The sequence below is a fragment of the Geotrypetes seraphini genome, chromosome 10, assembly GCF_902459505.1.
Source record: "Geotrypetes seraphini chromosome 10, aGeoSer1.1, whole genome shotgun sequence".
NCBI classification, from domain to species: domain Eukaryota; kingdom Metazoa; phylum Chordata; class Amphibia; order Gymnophiona; family Dermophiidae; genus Geotrypetes; species Geotrypetes seraphini.
This window is the reverse complement of record NC_047093.1, coordinates 61,195,282-61,216,972: the sequence shown is the minus strand read 5'-3', so window position 1 is coordinate 61,216,972 and position 21,691 is coordinate 61,195,282. Positions and strand designations below refer to the sequence as shown.

Below are 21,691 nucleotides of genomic sequence, written 5' to 3'. Positions count from 1 at the left end.
GCTCTATTTCCTGCACCCTTAGAGAATTTTTATCTCAAATGGAAGCATGCATAGTGCCACCCAGGGGAGAGAATCACATTTCACTTTTGATGGATGGTCAAGGATTGGTCATAATAACCAGAAAGCATATAGAGGAAATTCTATAAAGTTGTTTTAAATGCTCATGCCTAATTGCTGGAGATGCACATGTAACTTTTAGTATTCTATGAGGCTCTTTTACTAAAGCTTAGTGTTCGCTTACAGAATTAGCACACGCTATATGCCAAGAAGCCCATAGATATAAAATGGGCTTCTTAGCCTTTAGTACATGCTAAGCTTTAATAAAAGGTCCCCTATGTTAAGTAGGTAAGTGTGAATCCTCCCAGATTCTGTCAATGTGTAAAATACACACTATAGTATAAGTTCATTTATTGTTTACTTATTTATTTTTAAAACTTACGAGGGGCCGCTGAACAGTTCTCAGCCCAACCAACAAAGTTGAGGCAGTCTCCAACAGGGCTATACACTTAGTCCAGAGATTTTCTACTTTTTTTTGTTCCGTATTTTTCTGACAGAATCAAAAAAAAAGTGGAAAATCACTGGACTATCCCTCCCCTCCCCTTTTTTACTAAACTGCGATACAGGCTAAATGCTCTGATGCTGCTCATAATATTCCTATGAGTGTCGGAGCATTTAGTGCCTCGGGCTGTGGTAGAAAACTCTACCGCAGCTTAGTAAAAGAGTACAGTAACTCCCTCTTCTACGAAACTGCGCTAACAGTTTCTAGCGCTGCTCCCGACACTCATAGGAGCTCAGTGAGCGTCAGGAGCAGTGCGGCTCTCTGTGCTCTCTCTGCACTAAAAACCGCTATCGCGGTTTCGTAGAAAAGGGGGTAAGTGTATAGTCCTCAAAGGAGACTGCCCCAACTTTGGGCTGAGAACTTTTCAGCAGCCCCTCAGATAATCCCACCTAAGACTAAGTGGCTTTCAAAAAAACATACACAAAATAAACTATCACTACAAATCTAAAATTTATAGTTTTTAAAATAATCAAACAATACTTTACACAAAATAAAATAAATCTACAAAAATAAAACTAAACACACTGTAGTCCTTTTACAAAGGTGTAGTAGCCTATTTAGCGCACGCTAAATGCTAACATGCGTGAACGTGTCCATAGGATATAATGTATGCGTTAGCATTTAGCGTGTGCTAAAAATGTCTAACGTGCCTTAGTAAAAGGACCCTATTACATTATTACAAGACTGCAAATTAATTTTTTTTAAAAATAAACAATACTTTACACGGTCGCAAAAGCCTACAGAAAAAGATGTGCTTTTAATACCTTTTTAAAATGTGAAAGAGATGCACAAAAATGCAATTGACCAGGAAAAGCCTTCTATGGTAAAGGCCCCGCGATAGAGAAAGCATCATTTGATCGTAATGTTCTATGTGCTACATTTCTCAAATACATAGGAGCAGTACAGCACACGTAGACTTTGAAACATCAAATTGTTGTATTGTATTTGATATTTATATATAAATGTAATCAGAACATACATGTTAGAGCACACTTTAAAGAATTTCCCCCAGAATACTGACCTTGGAGAATGCGCAGCTCATCCAATGATAGTAAAGCATTCTATTTTAAAGTATTTTTTTTTTAAATAGCTGCTATAAATATCTGTATTTCTATTTCCAATATTGTTGAAATGATTAATTATTATTTTAGATTAGGGCCCACTTCGATAGATTGAAACCCCAGCTGGCTGTAGAGTGACAGGACAGGTTTGGGAAGTTTCTGGAAAATTATATGGTGTGGGATAGCCATCTTTGGACCCACATCTCCTGTACTTGGTGCCAGACATAATCATCTGTCCTGTATTTCGCATTTCCAGTGTGGGTTACAGAAGCCTCTTTCCAAGATGTGTCACCTACTTCTGTAGTATGTGATAGAAACATCTCCTCCTTATGAGCGAATAATTATAAGGAGGGGATACTTGCAAATCTGCTTACATCAAGATGCCTGGTTACCTCCTACAAAGTTTTAGCATAATTTCTAACAGATAACATTTTAAATACCACACTGGATGCACCTCCTTCTTTCTCACTGTGCTCCCCATGGCTCTAAATTTATTTATTCCAATAGCTTTCATCCCAAAGATTCTGTATATTTAATCCCAGGTACTCTCTGTACATCATACCCACCACAGATATATAAAACATGATGTCCCCGTCTAAAAGCCCCAAAACTAAAACAGATTGCCTATCCAGTCTGCTCCTCATATAACTTTAAGGCACAGCTAATGCTGGTTCAAAACCACCAAAACCCAGGCCTACACTATTATACTGATCTACTTCTCTAATTAAGAAGGTTAACCGTGTCCTGGAACACTTTGCTCGGCAACAGAGTAGTGGGGCACCTTACAGGACACTGCTGTAAACTTCACAAAAAGGGTACCACATAAACATCTCACCAAAACACCCCCAAAACCTACTATACCCACCTGTCTACAACCATAAGAGCCCTTATGGCTGCAGGTGCCACCTTTATGGCAGTTCAGTAGGGTTTGGAGTTTGTTTGTTTTTTTTGCTGGACTCACATTTTCCATCATGGACTCAGTGGTTAGAGTGGCTTATGGGCCTGGGTCCTCCTCTCTATGGCTCACTAGCCCACCTCCGAGAATACGTAAGCCACCTCTGTGCAGCTCTACTAGGTTTTCCTATACCAAGTGCTGATGTTCCGGAGGCAGGTATGTACGTTTTTAATCTGATTTTTTATGGTGATGGGGGAGGGGCAGTGATTACTGGGGAAGTGTGTGTGGGTCTGTACTTCTGTATCTGTAGTGGTATCTGGTCACTTTGGATACCTTCTGGGCACTTAGACCTGTTTTTTGATCACCTAAGTCACAACGTATAAGGTCCAGGCAGCCTAGAAAACTTTAGATTATCCCTGCAGGATGACTAAGGGCTCCTTTTACAAAGGTGCGCTAGCGTTTTTAGCCCGCGCAAGCCAAAAAATTACCACCTGCTTAAAAGGAGGCGGTTGCAGCTAGCGCGCGGGGCAAACCGCTAGTGCACCTTTGTAAAAGGAGTCCTAAGCCTAGGTCGGCCCACATCCCACCCTCACCACTCATTTTATCCCATCTGTAAGAACTTACAGCTAAGTGGACACCTAAAGCAATGGTTTGCAAGAAGGGGATTTAAGCCCTGGCTTCCCTGGTTTTCTGCACATTGCTCCAGGGCTGGCATTAAGAGGTGGCAACCAGGACAATTACTACAGGTCCTCATGCCATAGATACCCCTTACTGGCTAACACCAAAGGAGGTTTGTTTGGGGTTTCTTGCAGGCGGGCTATGGGGCACACACCCCATTTTCTCTGCTGTTTCTCTGCATTAACACTGACCCTGAGTTGCTCTTCACTATTAGCCCACTTCCTCCCACATTACAGTCTCTCAAACTGCGGGAGAAAGCAATACAAAGGAAAGATAGACAGATAATTACGTAGTAAAAAAACAACAACAACCCCAATAGGTGCCCTGTCTATCAATAAAACTAAACAAGCAAGGGGGAATACTGCAATTTAAGAGTGAGAAAGGGGAAAAGACGGAAATCTTTATCGAGCAAACAGATGACAATTTGTAAAATAAATTAACCTAAAGCACTAAATAACCAAAAGGGCTAACAAATGCAGCAAAAGTGTAGCCGAAAAGCAATGCAGAGGCGCCTGCGGGAAGCCAGAGCTCGAGCTCAGGTGGGCTTCCTCCTGGCTGATGTCACAATGAGGGTGTTCCTTTTGCCGGGGGAGGAAGAAGGGGGTTCCTTGCTGGCACGTGGGCGAGGGGATCCCCCCTCCCTTTCGCCCGGTATCCCTTCGCGGAATCAGCGTTTTAGAGTTACAACAGTTAACAGAGGAGAGAGAGAGAGACCTGGCCGGCTTTCCCCCAACTGCTGCTAATACAATCAGTAAGTGCATAAAAGAGGGGAGGGGAGGGGAGAGGGACGAGACTCGGCTTCCGGGGTCACTACCAATGAGGGGCATCGGAGGAGATCACTCCACCCCCGCCCCCCCCCCCCCCTGCAGGATACTGCAGCTTTCACGAGGGGAGGGGGGCCGCAGGCTTGCTCGGTGGCAAGCGCCGGACAGCTTTAGTAGCTGATGGAAGAAGGTTCAGCTCCCTTGGTTGGCCGCTCTCTCACTGGCTTTTCTTGACGAGGCGCTGCTTCTGACCTGACAAAGCTGCAGCCCTCCGGCGATAAGCTAAGAATAGCAGCAAGAGAGCGAGCGCCCCCTGGTGACAGCGAGCCTCTGCGCTGTCAGCACCTACCCTTGACCCTTTTTCTAGTCCTGCGAAAAGTACCTTTTAAACTTTAAATCTTCTGAGGTCAGAGGGCACGGCGATGGTCGGCGGAGTCCTGATAGGAGTACGCAGAACACAGGGAATGCCTCTATGACAGGATTCCGAGGAATGACCTTAAATAACCCTTTCATTGTGCTTTATAGAATGAATAACATTCATGTTTACAGAGGTGTCGGAGACCAGGGCGGGACATAAATTGGTCTGTATTAGGTTTCAAATGCAGGTATTTTCTTTTCAGCAAAAATGGCAAACTATTGGGAAGAATGGTGAATAGAGGTAAAACCAGTAAGGGAATTCAAGAAAACCTGGGGGAGTAAGGAAAACCAGATATCACTTGGAGCCTAGGGCATTGCACCCGGAATGAATCTGAAGGGATTAGAGGTGCTTCTCTCTCTCTCTCTCTCTCCATATGTCTTTGAAGGCATTTAGATGTCTCTCTGTGTATTTACTGATAATGATATTTAGAACAGAAGTATTTCTTTTGACTATACATAATAAAGTTTGCCAGACATGTTAGAACATACTTTAATTCCCTTCCTGAATTTTACCGTCATAAATAAAATCAGTCATTAGAAAGAAAAGGGAGAAAAAGAAAAGATTTTCTCTAGTTTAGGTCAGATGATTGCCTGTATTTTATGGGCACTTTGATGGGCTTTAGATTCTCTATTCCAGTTTACTGAATTGTTTACTCTGGATAGTGTTTTAACAGGTGTGACAGTAGCTGTAGTTTAATGTGGGTATACCAAGATGTCTGAAGACAATATTTATGGCCTTTCTGGTTTGTTAGGGTTTGTTTTTTTAATGAGAATGCTCAAGAAAGAAGATTTGCGGGGAAACAGTAACTCAGACTTAGCTGTAAAAAAGGGTAGGACACAGTTTTTGTCCTAGAGTAAAACTTGCTGAGTTCTTTTCTCTTTGAGAAATGATAGAGATATTATTAGCCCAACAGAACTTTTCTGTGCAGAACTAACACCAGAAAGATGCAGAAGGAAAACAAGATCTATAAATGTATTCCATATTCTCTGTGGCTAAGGTATTTATCCTCTTCTGTAACTGCAGTATATTCATGGTACTGCCTGCTGGGTAGCTCTTATCCAGGACCAGCTTAGCCATTAAGCAAAAATATTAGGACTAGAGGGCATGTAATGAAGCTACTAAATAACAGATTTAAAACAAACTGGAGGAAATATTCACACAATGTATAATTAAACTCTGGAATTTGTTGCCGGAGAATGTGGTAAAAGCCAGTTAGCTTAGCAAGGCTTAAAAAAGGTTTGAATCATTTCCTAAAAGAGAAGTCCATAGGCCATTATTGAGATGGCTTGAGGAAATCCTCTGCTTATTCCTAGGATAAGCAGCATAAAATCTGTTTTAATATTTGGGGTCTAGCTAGGTACTTGGGACCTGGGTTGGCCACTGTTGGAAACAAGATACTGGGCTTGATGGACCTTCAGTCTGTCCCAGTGTGGCAACTCTTATGTTCTTATGTGAGCCAAGTATAGGACAATTAAGCCATTGTGACATCACTGATGAGGTTGTCTCTTAGGCATTGGTGGAATGAGGCATTATGACATCACAATCTCAGCTCTGGAATGGGTTTCTGCCAAGGACTTGGGGCCTGAGTTGGCCACTGTTGGAAACAGGATACTGGGCTTGATGGATCTTTGGTCTGTCCCAGTATGGCAATTCTTATGTATGTAGTGGCGTAGGGTGGCAGCTTTTGGAGGGCAGCAAAGAGCAGCTGCAGCAAAAGCAAACAGAAAAAAACAATACATTTTGACAGCTAAACACATTCAAAGAATTATCAGCAGGTACTTTTACTTGCAGTGTTCAAATAAGCTATTTACCTTGAGCACTGGCTCTTATGTGTTTACTGTACAGCACTGTGCACGCCTAGTAGCACTATAGAAGTGATAAGCAGTAGTACCTGCAAAAGTGTTATACACAAAAGAAAGTGACATCCATTTTGTGCAGGACTATTATGAGAATAATGAGATGGGGGTAATCATGACTGTCATTTTTAAGTATCTAAATCTCAGGGGGAGAAGAGGGAGGAGGGCTGGTGGGGGGCAAAGTTGAAGGTTTGCCTAGGGTCCCTGATACTCATGCGCTGGCCTTGTTCTTCCTTTGTTGCCATCCGCATGCTCCGAATGTCAGTTCTGACGGAGACCATTCATTAGGAAGAATGTATTTTAGGGACATTTTAAGGAAAGCTTGAAACAAATGCAGTTTGATGTTGATCTTGTTAAACGGTGTCAGGTCAAAAGCGTGCCGGGACAAAGGCGTGCCCAGACAATGGAGCGCAACATGCACGCCGGGACAAAGGCGCGCCCAGACAACTGAGCGCTGCGCGCGCCACTGCACCACTCTAAATTACTGTTTTTAGTGCTCCGATGGGGGTGTGTGGGGGGGAACCCCCCCACTTTACTTAATAGACATCGCGCCACCTTGTGGAGGCATTGTGGGGGGGGGTGGGGGGTTGTAACCCCCCACATTTTACTGAAAACTTCACTTTTTCCCTGTTTTTAGGGAAAAAGTTCAGTTTACAGTAAAATGTGGAGGGTTACAACCCCCCAAACCCCCCATAACGCCGGCGCGATGTCTATTAAGTAAACTGGGGGGTTCCCCAACAAAACCCCCCGTTGGAGCCCCTAAAAACTAATTTAGAGCAGCACGGCGGTGCGCGCTGCGCTCAATTGTTGGCGCACGCTTTTGTCTTTCGCGCCATTGTCTATGAACCTGTTAAACGGTAGGACACAGGTCCTTAAAGGCTTTGGAAGCAGAAGCAAAATGTACTCTTGGTTGTTATCTGTTTGTTAGCAGTGAGGGGCACCCGGGGGGGGGGGCAGTGTGCCCTGGGTGCGGTCTTCCCTAATGACACAATGCCCCTTCTCCTCTCTGCCCCTCCTGCTTCTCTCCTTGTCATAGCGTACATGCCCCTCACCTTCCCCTGTACCTTTTTTTACTTCCCCGGTGCTAGGCTGCTGCCCGCGTCGACATCGGTGCTCTCTCTGATGTCATTTCCGGGACCTGCACCTAGGAAGTGATATCAAAGGGTGCGCTGACACTTACATGGGCATGCTGCTCACGCCAGAGAAGTTAAAAAGGTACGGGGAAAGGGAAGGGGGTACAAGTGGCAGCGGGGGAGGGGCATCCCCTGGGCACTGCTCACCCTTACTATGCCACTGCTTGTTAGGGTTTGTTTTCATTTTAATAAAATGGAAAGACAACATGGTCTGAGGTCTATGCGTGTGATTGCTGGGGTTTTTTTGTTTTTGTTTTTTTTTTAATCCCAGCATGCTACCAGGAGGTAGGCAGGAAAGAAAATCAGAGCAGAGATGTTTTACTCAGGCAGGAATCTGTAATTTAATACTGCCGGGTGTCATCATAATTATCAGCGTTTATTTATTCCACGCTTTTTCATCAAGGAGCTCAGTGGGTTTCAGTATAGGAAAGAATCACATGAAGCAGCAATCAGGTGGTTTCTCATGACCCAACACTGACTTTAGTCTGTGGCCCAGAAATATCAAAGAAGAGAAGTTAATTTAATCATGTATGTTTAATGAGAACAACTAATGGGCAGACTGGATGGACCGTTCAGGTCTTTATCTGCCGTCATTTACTGTGTGACTATTTACTGTGTACTGCATCTGCCTTGGAGTCAGTCAGTCAGTTACAGAAAAGGAATTGTTGTTGGGTTTTTGGACCCTCTGCAAGAATTGCTTTGAAGGATACATAGATGAAGGGTTCCCTTATTTAGAACCACTCTTGCAGTCAGTGTCTGGTGCCGACAGCCTGATAGCCACAAACCTGCGTTGGTATAAATAGCTACATTTTATATGGATAGCAGGAGGAAGGGACCAGAGGCCTCCCCAATGTAGGATTTTATGCTGTGTAGATAAAGGCAATATCCAATAGGCATATAATATATCTATATAAACAAGATTGCAGCAGTAGCAATCCACCCAACTTTGTTTAAATCATGTTTATTTGAAATGATGAATAAAAACACACAATATGTCTGACCACAACATCAAAGCAATCTAAACTTTATATACGGCGGCTATCCATATAAAGTTAGGTCAGCATATTCAACAAACATATGGCTTAGACTGCTGAAAATCCACATAAGGAGTATGTTTATGCTATGACCTCACTGATGAGCCTTTCCTGACTATTTATTTAAAAAATTTTTACAATCCACACCATTGCCCAGTTCTAGATGGGTTACATAAAACATTCATAAACTAAACTACAACTTAGTTTTATAAACTGGGTCATCAACCAATTTGGAGCTCGATTCGGTTAACATTAAGAGTAAAGTAATAAAAAACAAAACAAAGGAAAATCCAATTTGGGAGAGGTAGAATAATTAATTTCCAAAAGGTTTGGCGAACAGAACTGTCTTCAGAACCTTCTTAAATGATAAGAAGGGGCCTAAGCTTCTTAGCGAGAGTGGCAAGTTATTCCAAAGCTCTGTTAGTTTATAGGAGAAAGAATGGCTGTTTTCTGGTAGATTTATTTTTGCCCCTAAGGGAAGGAAAGGAGAGTTTTAGGGGTCGTTTTACTAAGGCGCATTAGCCGTTTTAACGTGCTCTAAACGCTAATGTATCTATAGGATATAATGGACGCGTTAGCATTTACTGCACCACTAAAACGGCTTGCACGCCTTAGTAAAAGGACCACTTAGTTTCTGAGAGCTTCTAGCCAAAGGGACAAGAGTAATAAAGATGCCAAATAAGATCTTAAATGCAATATAAATGCATTTAAATTGAATTCTCAGATGGACTGGAAGCCAATGTAGTTCTCTACACAAATATCACACAAAAGAAAACAATTCATATATATATCCTAATAAAAACAGAATCCTTAAAACTTATGAAAATAAAATATAACAACACAGTTGAAAACCAGTAAAAATTTAATGCTGCATTAAAAAAAAAAAAAATCCAGACATCAGTATCTTCAAAGAAATAAAAACATATGCGCAGCAGATAAGTAGCAATATGTTAGGGAGCAGCAAAGGCCTGTGCAAACAGGTATGTTTTCAAGCATTTTCTAAATTGTATTATTGATGTAACTAGTGTTTAAGCCTGTTACATTAATGAGTGCTAGAATAGATGTGTAAACTTTTAGTACAATGGGGTGCTGAGGCCTTTCTTTGAGCTAGATTCACTAACCCTCCGATCCGTGTTCGATCCGTGTGTGATTGGAGTAATTCAAATGGGGGAGATTGGAGGCACGCCCCCAACTGACTGCACGGATCGCTGAAGCCCTGACAGGAGAAACAGCCTCCTGTCACTACTGTCAGGGCTTCTGCCGGCTTTTAAATTTTTTTTTTTTTTAAATTGGGCAGATATTTTGCATGTTTTAGCTGTACGATTAAAAAATAAAAATTAACCTCCCCCCTCCCAACAAGTGACCCGAACCCCCCCAAAAAATTTGCCCCACAGCCGCGTTTAGAAAAATTATGGCAGGAGGGTTCCCACTCCCTCCTGCCATATCTAGAACTACTAGCCCCCCTCCCAACAAGTGCCCCTAACCCCCTCCCTCCCTGAGCCCCCCTCCAAAATTTGCCTCGTTGTCGCGTCAAAAATAATTATGGCAGGAGGGTTCCCACTCCCTCCTGTCATCACTCTCAAACAAAAACTAAGGTAACGGCAGGAGGGATGGCAATTATTTTTGACGCTACTGCGGGGCAAATTTTTTTTGGGGGTGGGGTTCGGGGAGGGAGGGGAGTTAGGGGTACTTGTTGGGAGGGGGGTTAGTAGTTGTAGGTATGGCAGGAGGGTATGGGAACCCTCCTGCCATAATTTTAAAGAGTATGGGGAGGGGTGGGCCGGGCCTGGCCGGTTCGGGCCGATGGCGGTTTTGTGATGGCAGGAGGGAGTTGGCATCCCTCCTGCAATATTTGCGGGGATTAGGTGGGCAGCGTCGGGCCCAATGGCAGCGGCGGTGGTGGATTTAAAACCACGGGCTTGCTCTTCTATAAAGCATTGTGAACCCGTGGTTTTAAAGGGCAGGAGAGGGCAGGAGAGTTGGCCAGGATAGAAGCAACTGGTCTTCAGCAGTCACTTCTTTTCTGATCGGCAAGCCCAATTAGTGTTAGCTAAAGTGTTTAGTGAATCGTTGCCCTCCCAAATTTGTATGCCATTTCCCTCATTTGCATGCACGGATCGGGAAGGGATCACTAAACACTTTAGTGAATTGGGCCGGAGGGAAATCTGCTTACTAAGGGCTCGCAAACCAATCGGTACACGATCGGTTTTCTTAGTGAATCCTGGCCTATATTTCTTTATTTCTGTTTCTTTCTTTCTTTGCTTCCTGCTCCCCCTGTCCAGCAGTAGCCCTTCTTCCTTCCTTTTACCTCCCCCTGTCCAGCAGCGCCGCTTCCCTGCTCCCCCCTGTCCAGCAGTAGCCCTTCTCCCTTCCTTTTACCTCCCCCCTGTCCAGCAGCACTCCTTATCTGCTCTCCCTGTTCAGCAGCACCCCTTCCCTGCTCCCCCTGTCCAGCAGTAGCCTTTCTCCCTTCCTTTTACCTTCCCCCCTGTCCAGCAGCACCCCTTCCCTGCTCCCCCCCTGTACAGCAGTAGCCCTTCTGCCTTACTTTTACCTCCCCTCTGTCCAGCAGCACCCCTTCCCTGCTCCCCCCTGTCCAGCTGTAGCCCTTCTCCCTTCCTTTTACCTCCCCCTGTCCAGCAGCGCCCCTTCCCTGCTCCCCCTGTCCAGCCGTAGCCCTTTGCCCTTCCTTTTTCCTCCCCCTGTCCAGTAGCACCCTTCCCTGCTCCCCTTGTACAGCAGTAGCCCTTCTCCCTTCCTTTTACCTTCCTCCCTGTCTAGCAGCACCCTTCCCTGCTCCCCCCTGTCCAGCAGTGGCCCTTCTCCCTTACTGATGCAGCTCAAATCAGCAAAGCACAGCTCGGATCAGTACAGATCAGGTGCATGCAGCTGCGACTTCACAAGCCTCCCCTGGAGAGGAAATTATGGACCAGCCAATCGCTGCCTGGCTGGCCAGGAACTTCCTCTCTGACATCAGAATTGATGTCGGGGGGTGGGGAGAAGGCTTGTGTAGTTGCAGGTGCACACACCTGTTGCTGCATCAGCTTGGAGAAATCGGCAGCAGCAGCAGCAGCAGCAGCAGCAGCTTGTGGGGGTCAGGGAGAGAGAAAGAAAGAAAAGGGGACAGGGAGAAAGAAAGAAAAGGGGGCAGGGAGAGAGAAAGAAATGAAAGAAAGGATGCACAGTCATAAGGAAGTGCAAGCAGAGACTCATGAAATCACTAGACAACAAAGGTAGGAAAAATTATTTTATTTTCAATTTAGTGATCAAAATGTGTCAGTTTTGAGAATTTATATCTGCTGTCTATATTTTGCACTATATTTAAGGGGGTCTGAGGATCCTGTTCTGTTTTGAGAAAAAAATTAAATGGTCACATTATGCATAAGCCTAGCAGCAGATATGTCATCTTTATGTGAGATTTATATCCTAGTTTACCTGCCTTCATTTCTGCTGGGGATGAGCTTTGGTGGTCCTTTCAGTTTTTCACAGGCTGATAGCATAGCATAAACATAAAATAGCATTTGTATACTGCAAAACCTTGCAGATCTACATGGTTTAACAAGTGAAAAAAAGAAACTGAACATCTACAGTGAAGTATAGAAATTAATCTTTCAGTAAGTTTTTAGCAATTCCTGATAAGAGGATGAGCTTCGGGCAGAGTTTAGTCTGTCAGCATGGGGCTAAAAGCGGAGATTAGTAAGATCACCTTTTTAAAACAAATGTTAAGAGCCATGTAAAGAATGAGGTGTGACTGAGAGAAAAAGTAAAAGCCGTCCAAGTGGCACAATTACCTCGACCAAACAGATGATTTGGGAGCATATAATTGAATCTTCATTATTCATGAAGAAAATCAATGCAGTTTCCCATAGGGCCTAAAAATTATTTTTTAGATCCTGAAATTGAAAAAAAGAAAAGAAAGCAGCTATTCTAATGAGAAAAGAGCAGTGAGATACATCAGTTTTTACAACCTCTCAAGAAAAACAATTCTGTGAGCCATTTTATGAAGTTTAAACATCTGGCTACGAAACTATTGCGAGTTTCAGAAAGTATGAGTTTTATTAGACTTTGAGCATAATTAGGAGGGATTTAAGAGGGAGAGACAGTATCAGCAGCAGGATGGGGAGAATGGGTGATGGGGGGAGAGGGAGGGAGGGAGGGCTGGTGTTGATTTAAGTTCAGAAATGTCTTATGCTATCTACACAAGGTGGTAGACAACCAGAGAGGAATTTCAACTGAGCTGACTGGATGGGCCAGCTGGATTTTCTCTCTGGCCATTTATTATGTTACTAAGTTCCTTGAAAAAGCACGGGGCAAGATCCATTTCTTTATTTATTTTAATTCTGTGACCCAGAGGTCAAAAGTTTCTTTTAATTACTTGTTACTGATCTACTAGGAATTCTGCCTCTGCCTTCTCGAATCAGTGCTTTATTATTTTTTTTTCTTTCCTGCATGCCTGATGTTGGCCTGATTGGGAGGGTGTGGGGTTATTTTAAAACCAAATAAATCTGATTTCTATCTTTCACCTCGGTGAAAACCTGTTATTCTATAATGGGTATGGATAGGGTTACCATATGGCTCCAGAAACGGATTGAAACTTTTGTTTTTGGACTGGATCTTAGAGATTTTGCAGATCACATGCAAATCACATCTGTTTTTTTTTGTGTGTGTGTTTTTTTTTTTTTGGGGGGGGGGATATCAACAATGAATATGCGTAAATGAGATTTACATACAGTGGGATAAAAGATTCCAAAGATCCAAAGTGGGAGAAAATGGAGCTTCCAGTTCAGTTCCAACTGGTCCAGCTTTTTTCTGCTCCCATTCCATCTGGATTCTACTTTGATTGTTAGGGATTGTTTTTATTACATTAGAAGTTTGGCTCTTAGGTATCTGCATGCATCACGTATACAGTGCAGTAAGGAACCACAGTCTTCTAACATTTAAATTTTCACAGATTGTTCCTAGAGCATTTAATAGTAGGGTGTCAATGTGACATGCCCAAAATATTACTTTTGATGTTCCTTTCCTTAAAAGCACTCATAGTCTGGCTGCCTCGAGTAGGCCCATGCTTACTATTGGAAGCTAAGCAGAGCTGGATCTGGCTAGATCCTGGATGGGAGACCACCTAGGCATATCAGGCACCATATGCCAAGGAGCCCCATGCTGGGCAGCAGCAACACAGTAGAGCCACACACTAAACAGGAGAAGGCAATGACAAACCTCCCCTGTTCTCTGCCGTCATCTTCTATGCTTCTATGTTTCATATTTTTCTCCAGACACATGACCCCACCCCAGCCCTGGCCAGTTTCACTCCATTCTGCCTCAAGCCCCATCCTCACAAAGCCTCCTCTTTTCTTCCGGATGAGCTCCAACTGCATCTGGAGCATGCACGGATAGGTGTGACAGAGGCCCTCAAGGTGCAGCCGGAGCTCATCAGGGCTTTCCAAAACCTGGACAGATGCCGGGTTTTGGAAAGTCCATCCAGGAGCCCGGGCAGTCCTCTAAAAAGAGAACATGTCCGGGTTTTCCTAGACATCTGGTAACCCTACTGATATGCCTTTTTAAAATAGCTTCGCAGAACTGTCCCTAAGAGCTATTTTCCATGTGCAAAGCATGCATTATACATGAAAAAAACCATTTACAAAATTACCCTCAAAATGCAAACCTTAGAAAGGGTTATTGCACTTCTTAGAGCTTCTTTTACAAAGTGGCACTAGCAATTCCCACACAGCAAATGTAACACAGCTCATTCAATTCCTGTGAGCTTCATCATATAAGTTGTGTGGTATACTCACCGAGTGGTCGATATATGGGCAATAGCTGCACTAAGGGATAATAACCTTGAAAAAAACCCCTCGGGGTGAAACATGTTGGCTGATTAGTCCCTTGAAATTTGACCACGAACACTAAGCTAAGTATCTTTGAGAAATGTTGGTTCATTTTACAAATTAGAAGCATTGGTAAACATCGGACCCGATGAGGACTTGATACTTAAAGCCATATACTATGAAATCATATTTGAATATAATGGTGGCATCTCTGAGAGTCTACCTACACTTTGGATTCTAGTGTGAGTATTAAGGGAGGATCTTAAAGGATTATCTTTGCATTGTGTGGGAATCACTAGCACGCAGTGGTATAGCGAGGGTGAGAGGCACCCCTCCCCCGCTCTCGTCTCTGCCCCCTGCTCCTGCCCAACTCCCCCTGCCGTGTGCACGCCCTCTTCCCTTCCCCATACTTCTAGTTGTTCACCGCTGCAACCAACAACTTCAACGTGCTCCTCACGACTGTGTCGGCTCTCCCTCCAACGTCACTTCCTATGCGTGGCGCCTGGAAGTGACATCAGCAGGAGCCGACGTGGTCACGAGGAGCACGTTGAAGTTGTTACTTGTGAAGGTGAATGACTAGAGGTACGGGGAAGGGGGAGCGTGCATATGGCGGGGAAGGAGTGGGAAGAAGTGGGGGGTGTACAGAGGAAGAGGGGTGACGCAACTTCACATGTCGGCTCTCCCTATGATGTCACTTCCTGTGTGCAGCACCCGGAAGTGACATCAGCGAAAGCCGACGTGGTTGCAAGGAGCACGTTGAAGTTGTTGCTTGTGGACGTGAACTACTCGAGGTATGGGGGAAGGTAAGGGGGGGGGCGCGTGTGTGGCAGTGAGGAGTGGGAAGAGGCGAGGGGGTGGAAAGGAAGGGGGGTGCCGGTGCCCCCACCATGATGGCGCCCGGGGTGGACCACGCCCCCCTACTACGCCACTGCTAGCACAGTGTTGTAAAAGGAGCCCTAATGTACTGAAACTACAGATTGTAAGCTCTTCTGAGCAGGGACTGTCTATTGTATGTTAAAATGTACAGCGCTGTGTATGCCATTCACACTTTAGAAATAATAAATAGTAGTAATAGTCGTAGTAGTAACCTGCTTTCAAGGATGCTACCTCTGACAGGGACACACCACCAATGACCGAATACACGTGTTTCACGCAGACTTCGTGGGTATATAATGTGGGATGTCAGCAAGTTGCCAATATGGCAACCATGGCTGTCATGGGGAAAAAGCACCACTCATCAGATATTTAAAAAGGCATGATCGTTGGCTACCGGCCAAGGGCGGCAGCATTTTGGAATTGTTGGCGTTTGTGAACCGTTCATGGGCTGCTGTGATTAAGTGTTCCTTGAGTGGACAAATGGAACCTGTGGCTAAGAGTTCTGTGAGTGGACGAATAGAACCTTTTCAATGACCCGATGTGGTTAACTGTGGGGCAGCGCAAGCCATCGATGCAAGAGCTGAATTCTGCTGCGCAGGTTCAAAAGACTGTTTTATTGACTTTTTAAAAAAAATACATATGTATTCACTTGTGTACAGTTCCATCCCCACGCTTTCATTCTCTGTTAATTTTTCGTGGGGTTTCTCTCCTTGCTTTTTTGCTGCGTGGAATGTATTATCTGCAACAGAGAGCTTTGGGGGCTGGATTCAGCAAATGGCACCTAGAGGGAGGCGCTGTTAAAGATCTGCGCTAAACATGAATTCAATAAAGGTTGTTTAGGCCCAGATCCTCTAACTGGCGCCAATTTTGTAGGTGCTAGTAGATGCCCAAGCTCAGTAAAAAAAAAAAAAATGCTGTTTAAACAATGTTTTTAACTGAGTTTCAAGACACCGGTGCCTAAAAAATCAGTGCAGAATCACGCTCTGGCGTAGCTAATGCCGGAAGTGGCATTAGGCGGCCTGAAGCGCCTATGGAGGCACGATCCACATGAAAGGTAGTCGCTGCAAATGTAGGCCTGAAAAACCCTGGCCCTACATTTCCGGCACCTATTTTGCCAGAGGTTCGATTCTGTACCCGGCGCCATTGTATGATTGACACTCAATTGACGGCCCTTAGTGCTAAGCAACCTTTATAGAATGGCGTTTAGTGCAGATTCCCATGTCTACTTTCATCACAAGGACTTGTGCCTGCTGAAACCTGGTGTAAATGCTGGCATGGAACCAATGGCAATTGGGTGCATAAATGACCCCATTCTACAGCACAGCACCTAAATTTTGGGAGTGCCCTTCTGGCCACACCCCCTTTTGAGTTGACAATTTAGGTGTGCAACAGTTTAAAGCCAGTTATGCATGTAAGTCCTAATTAGTGCTAATTAACATCAGTAACTGATTGTTAGCAGCTCATTAATTAATTTGCATGCATATGTAGGATCCAAATTTGGCCGACCTTTATAGAATCCAAAGGCAGATGTCGAATGTGGGTGATAAAACTGGTGTAAATCAGGCCCCAGGTGACAGAGTGAATGGCTTTTGGTAGTGGTTAGAGTAGCATGCTTGACAGCCAGAGAGGTGCCTGGTTCAGACCCTACTGTTACTTCATGTGATCTATGGCAAATCACTTTAACCCTTTATTGCCTCAGGTATAGTGTGAGCCTTCCAGTAAAATACCTGAATGTAGCTAACTACTGTAGAAAAAGGTGTGATCAAAAGCCAAATAATATAGTGGCTCTGTTTGGTTGCCCTGATTTTCCAGAGGTGCAAAAACTTGGATTCAGTCTGGTTTCTTGTGTTTTCAAGCACACTTTGTTTTTATGACAGGACTGCTATGGAGAAGTTCCATCCTCAAATCTCTCTTTTTACAATTCCAAGGTATCCCGCTGAAGGGGTCCATGCTCTTGGAGCTGGTCCTGGTGCAGTGAAGAACGAGAGGGACCACCACACGTAAGAGCACGCAGTGGACAGGAAATGTGGAGAATCAGCTGTCTCTTTGCAGGATTTATCTTAATCCTTGATGTGACTGGCAATGAATACTTGTACCATTCTGGGTAAGCTTTTCTTTGCAATTAGGGCTTTGCAGATAATATGGAGCTTTTCTCTTAGCTACAATGGGAATGGCTCTACTAAGGTGAGAGGCAGCTGAGGACATAAAAGACAAGTTCAGAAATCCAGACTTGTTGATTATGGGCCCTAATTCTCCAGTGATTTTTTTTTTTCCCATTTTATTTATATGCACTTTAAATCCAGTAACAGCATATGGGTGGAATATATGAACATAAGAATTGCCATACTGAGACAAACCGAAGGTCCAAAAAGTCCAGTATTCTGTTTCCAACAGTGGACAACCCAGGTCACAAGTACCTAGCTAGATCCCAAGTAGTAAAACAAGAATAAACAGTGGATTTCCCCAAGCCATCTCAATAATGGCCTATGATTTCTCTTTTAGGAAATTATCCAAACCTTTTATAAACCCTGAAAAGTAACTGATTTCACCACATTCTCTGGCAACGAATTCCAGAGTTTAATTACATGTTGTGTGAAGAAGAAATATTTTCTCCAGTTTGTTTTAAATCCTTGGTAGCTTCACCACCTACCCCCTAGTCCTAGTGTTTTTTGGAAAGAGTAAACAAGCGATTCACATCTACTCTTTCCACTTCACTCAGTATTTTATAGACCTCTGTCATATCTCCTCTGAATGGTCTCTTCTCCAAGCTGAAGAGCCCTAGCCATTATAGCTTTTCCTCAAAGGGAACTCATCCCCTTTAAATTAAATATGGCTGGAGATCATGAATGAGGTATTGAAAAATATATTCATCTGAGTTTGAATGTTTGCAACTTATAGGTGTGTAAGACTATGGATGATAATAATAATAATAACTTTATTCTTCTATACCACCACAATCTTGCGACTTCTAGGCGGTTTACAATCAAGAGAGCTGGACATTCAGCGAATTACAATAAGCAGATATTCAGAGGAAATATAGAGAGCAGAGACCTTAAGAGGCAATAGTATAGAAATACAATTTGCTGAGCAAAATATAAGATGTACATTTTAGTAGGTAATGTCCGACAGGACCTGCTGGGAATAAATAGCAATGTAAAATTACGATAAAATGAAGATAACAGATTATATATATAACAGTGCCGTAAGTTTTGGTGGAATAGGGAGGGGAGAGGGAGAGGGGAGAGCGGGTCATTATGCTATCTTTTCTCATAATGCTCATATTTTTAAGCAGAATGTCATCAATACAGAGTCACAACATCAAAATATCATTTCAGGCCCTCGAATAGGCAGGATAAGAAGTGTATTTGTGTTCGCCCTGTGGTTTCTTCCTGTTCTTTTGGGCTTTCACCTAAATTGGAACTACTCTGTCATCAGTGACTGAACTTTGCCACAGATGTCTGGTGTACCCAGTTGATTCCACCAGTTATGTGCCTGAATTTCGTTAGAGAACATATGACTTTTGGTATGCCTACAGCAGTGATCTCAAACTCAAACCCTTTGCAGGGCCACATTTTGGATTTGTCGGTACTTGAAGGGCCGCAGAAAAATTAGTTAATGTCTTATTAAAGAAATGACAATTTTGCATGAGGTAAAACTCTATATAGTTTATAAATCTTTCCTTTTGACTAAGTCTTAATAATAATATTGTAACTTGTAGCTAAAGAGACATATGATCAAGAAACTCTTTTATTTTACTTTTGTGATTATGATAAACATACCGAGGAGTCAGGACCTCAAAATAGTACCTGGCGGGCCGCATGTAGCCCCCGGGCCACGAGTTTGAGACCACTGGCCTACAGTGACCATCTTAAGTCAGGGCACAGCTAATTCTTCTGGAACACAAGAGGCAAAACTGTCATTGGAGCATTGCCGTGCGCATTCTTATTTGGATTTTGCTCACAAGAGAAGTTACATTCAGGTATACTAAGTATTTTTCTATATCCCTAGAGGACCCACAATCTTACCGCCCCCCCCCCCCCTTATGATGCTGCATTAGGGTTTTTTATCAACAGCCACGGCGGTAAAAGCCTCGATGCTCATAGAATTCCTATGAGCGTCAGAACTTTTACTGTCATGGCCAGCGATAAAAAACCTCAACACGGCTTCATAAAAGGGGGAGGGGTTAATTGGGTACCTGAGGAACAGTAGTGGAATTTGAGCTGGGCACCCCTGGATGTCAAGCCTCATGCTCTAACCACTAGGCCACTAGTTCTTACAGCTGAACTCAGAGGCTTCCCACCCTGCTACATCAGAGAAATTGAAAGGGGAGAGGTTTAGAACAAACGCCAGGAAGTTCTTTTTCACACAGAGGGTGGTGGATACATGGAACGCGCTACCAGAGGATGTGATAAGCAGGAGCACGCTACAGGGGTTCAAAGAAGCTTTGGATAGGTACTTGGAAGACAAAGGGATTGAGGGGTACAGATAAGAGTAGAGGTAGATTATAGGGATGGGATTAGAGGTAAGTTACAAATTAATCTGGGAGCGGACCGCTGAGCAAGATGGACCTCTGGTCTGACTCAGCGGGGGTAACTTCTTATGTTCTTCTTATGTTCTTATCACAAGACTGAATCATTCCCCAAACATTATTTGCTCCTTTCAATTCTACTGGTACGTTTAAAAGCAAGCAGGAACTTGTAACACAGAGCTTCTTAACAGATTTCACAAACACTTTATGGTAACAGTGCTTTGTGCAGCATTTTAAACACATCTGGATTAAGCTAGTCCAGGGAGCCTAAAACTGCATGGGAACGTGAAGCCAAAGGCCCCGATTTCATTTTAGATACCTGGGCAAGCCACTCAACCCTCCTTTGCCCCAGGTACCATAGGCAGATTGGGACATATAGGGAAGACATGTAGAGCACCTGATCACTATCCAGTGTAAACCACTTAGGATCCCTGTGGCATATATAAGCATCATATAAATACATTCAATAAATGGTGCCCATATTTAGGTGCTGAAAAAAATGCACGCTCAGCACTCTTCTATAAACAGTGCTCCAAGTTGACAGAATAGTGTACCAGTATCTGTGACCAACTTTCAGGCATGAGGACTTACACCAACTTGAACCCCTGTGTAAATCCCTATGCCTAAATTAGGTGCAGATCCCTCAAATTCTATAATAACGTATGCATCTTTAGTGCAGTGTGGGTGCTATAGATGGGCCTGGGTGGGCAAAGGCCCATCCATTCATGGCTCAGGCCCACCCTGTGTGGCCCTTCAACATTCTTTCAGGGTGGCCACCTGGTCCACCTCATTTAAGAACATAAGCAATGCCTCCACTGGGTCAGACTTGAGGTCCATCGTGCCCAGCAGAACGCTCACGCAGCGGCCCAACAGGTCCAGGACCTGTGCAGTAATCCTCTATCTATACCCTTGTACCCCTTTTTCCATCAGGAAATTGTCCAATCCTTTCTTGAACACCAGTACCGTACTCTACCCTATTACGCCCTCTGGAAGCGCATTCCAGGTGTCCACAACACGTTGGGTAAAGAAAAACTTCCTAGCATTCGTTTTGAATCTGTCCCCTTTCAACTTTTCCGAATGCCCTCTTGTTCTCTAATTTCCTCTCTTCCTTCACCGAATTTGTCCATGGACCGATAACTTCTTCCTTATATACCTCAAGACATTCATGAGCGGCAACAGAAACACACATTCACTCTGCGCTGGTCTGTGCAGGCTTCCCTCTGCTGTGTTTGGCCAGAGGAAATGGGAAGTGACATCAGTGAGGGCGGGATGCATCAGAGGGAAGTCTGCAGAGACCAACGCAGCAGTGTCTGTGAATGTGATAAGATACACAGGAGAAGTGAGTTGTCAAGTTGCAGGGGGGGAGGGGCAAGTACTAGATTTGGGAGTGAAGGAGAGAGGGAGTGATGCAGGAGAAAGGGGGAAAGTGGTTTGGAAGGCCCACCCAAAATAACCAGTTTGGCCACGCCACTGCTTTAGTGAATGCCCCTCACTCATCTATGCTCCTCCACTGGCCACACCCCTTTTTCAGTTGCATTCTAAAGCAGTGGTTCCCAACCCTGTCCTGGAGGATCACCAGCCAGTCAGGTTTTTGGGATAGCCCTAATGAATATGCATGAGAGAGATTTGCATATAATGGAGGTGCTAGGTATGCAAATCTGCCTCTTGCCAATTCATTAAGGCTATCCTGAAAACCTGACTGGTTGGTGGTCCTCCAGGACAGGGTTGGGAACCACTGTTCTAAAGGACAGGTGTGTACATTTTTAGAGAATAGCGCTTAGCAAGATGCACATGTAAATTCAAATTGCTGCTAATTAACACCAATAATGGTTAGTGCCAAATTGTCACTAATAAGCTTGTTACTCAATTAAATTATGTGTGCAAGTTGAGCAGAAGCCCAAATTTGCATGCACAATTTTAAGTATCATGTATAGAATTCCCCTGTTTATGTATAGTGGCTCAGAATCATCTCAGTAGTTGTTGGGGGTGACAAATTTATAAATATATATGATCAGTGATGCGACAGAGGAAAGGCCTTGCTGGGGCTGGTCGTGAACAGCCTGT

At 44.0% G+C, this 21,691-nt stretch overlaps 1 protein-coding gene across 4 annotated transcripts in view; it reads left to right on the top strand.

The window, feature by feature from the left end:
* Nucleotides 1–21,691, top strand: part of EGFL7 (EGF like domain multiple 7) — a 50,376-nt gene that overhangs the window by 9,319 nt on the left and 19,366 nt on the right. For 3 of the 4 annotated variants that reach the window (XM_033960603.1, XM_033960600.1, XM_033960601.1), the window contains one exon: nucleotides 17,028–17,203. In XM_033960603.1, coding sequence (XP_033816494.1) covers nucleotides 17,124–17,203 — 80 coding nt within the window. In that variant the 5' untranslated portion in view covers nucleotides 17,028–17,123. Of the gene's footprint in view, nucleotides 1–3,813; nucleotides 3,945–17,027; nucleotides 17,204–21,691 lie in introns of those variants that run through there. The other variant, XM_033960604.1, reaches the window with a different exon arrangement.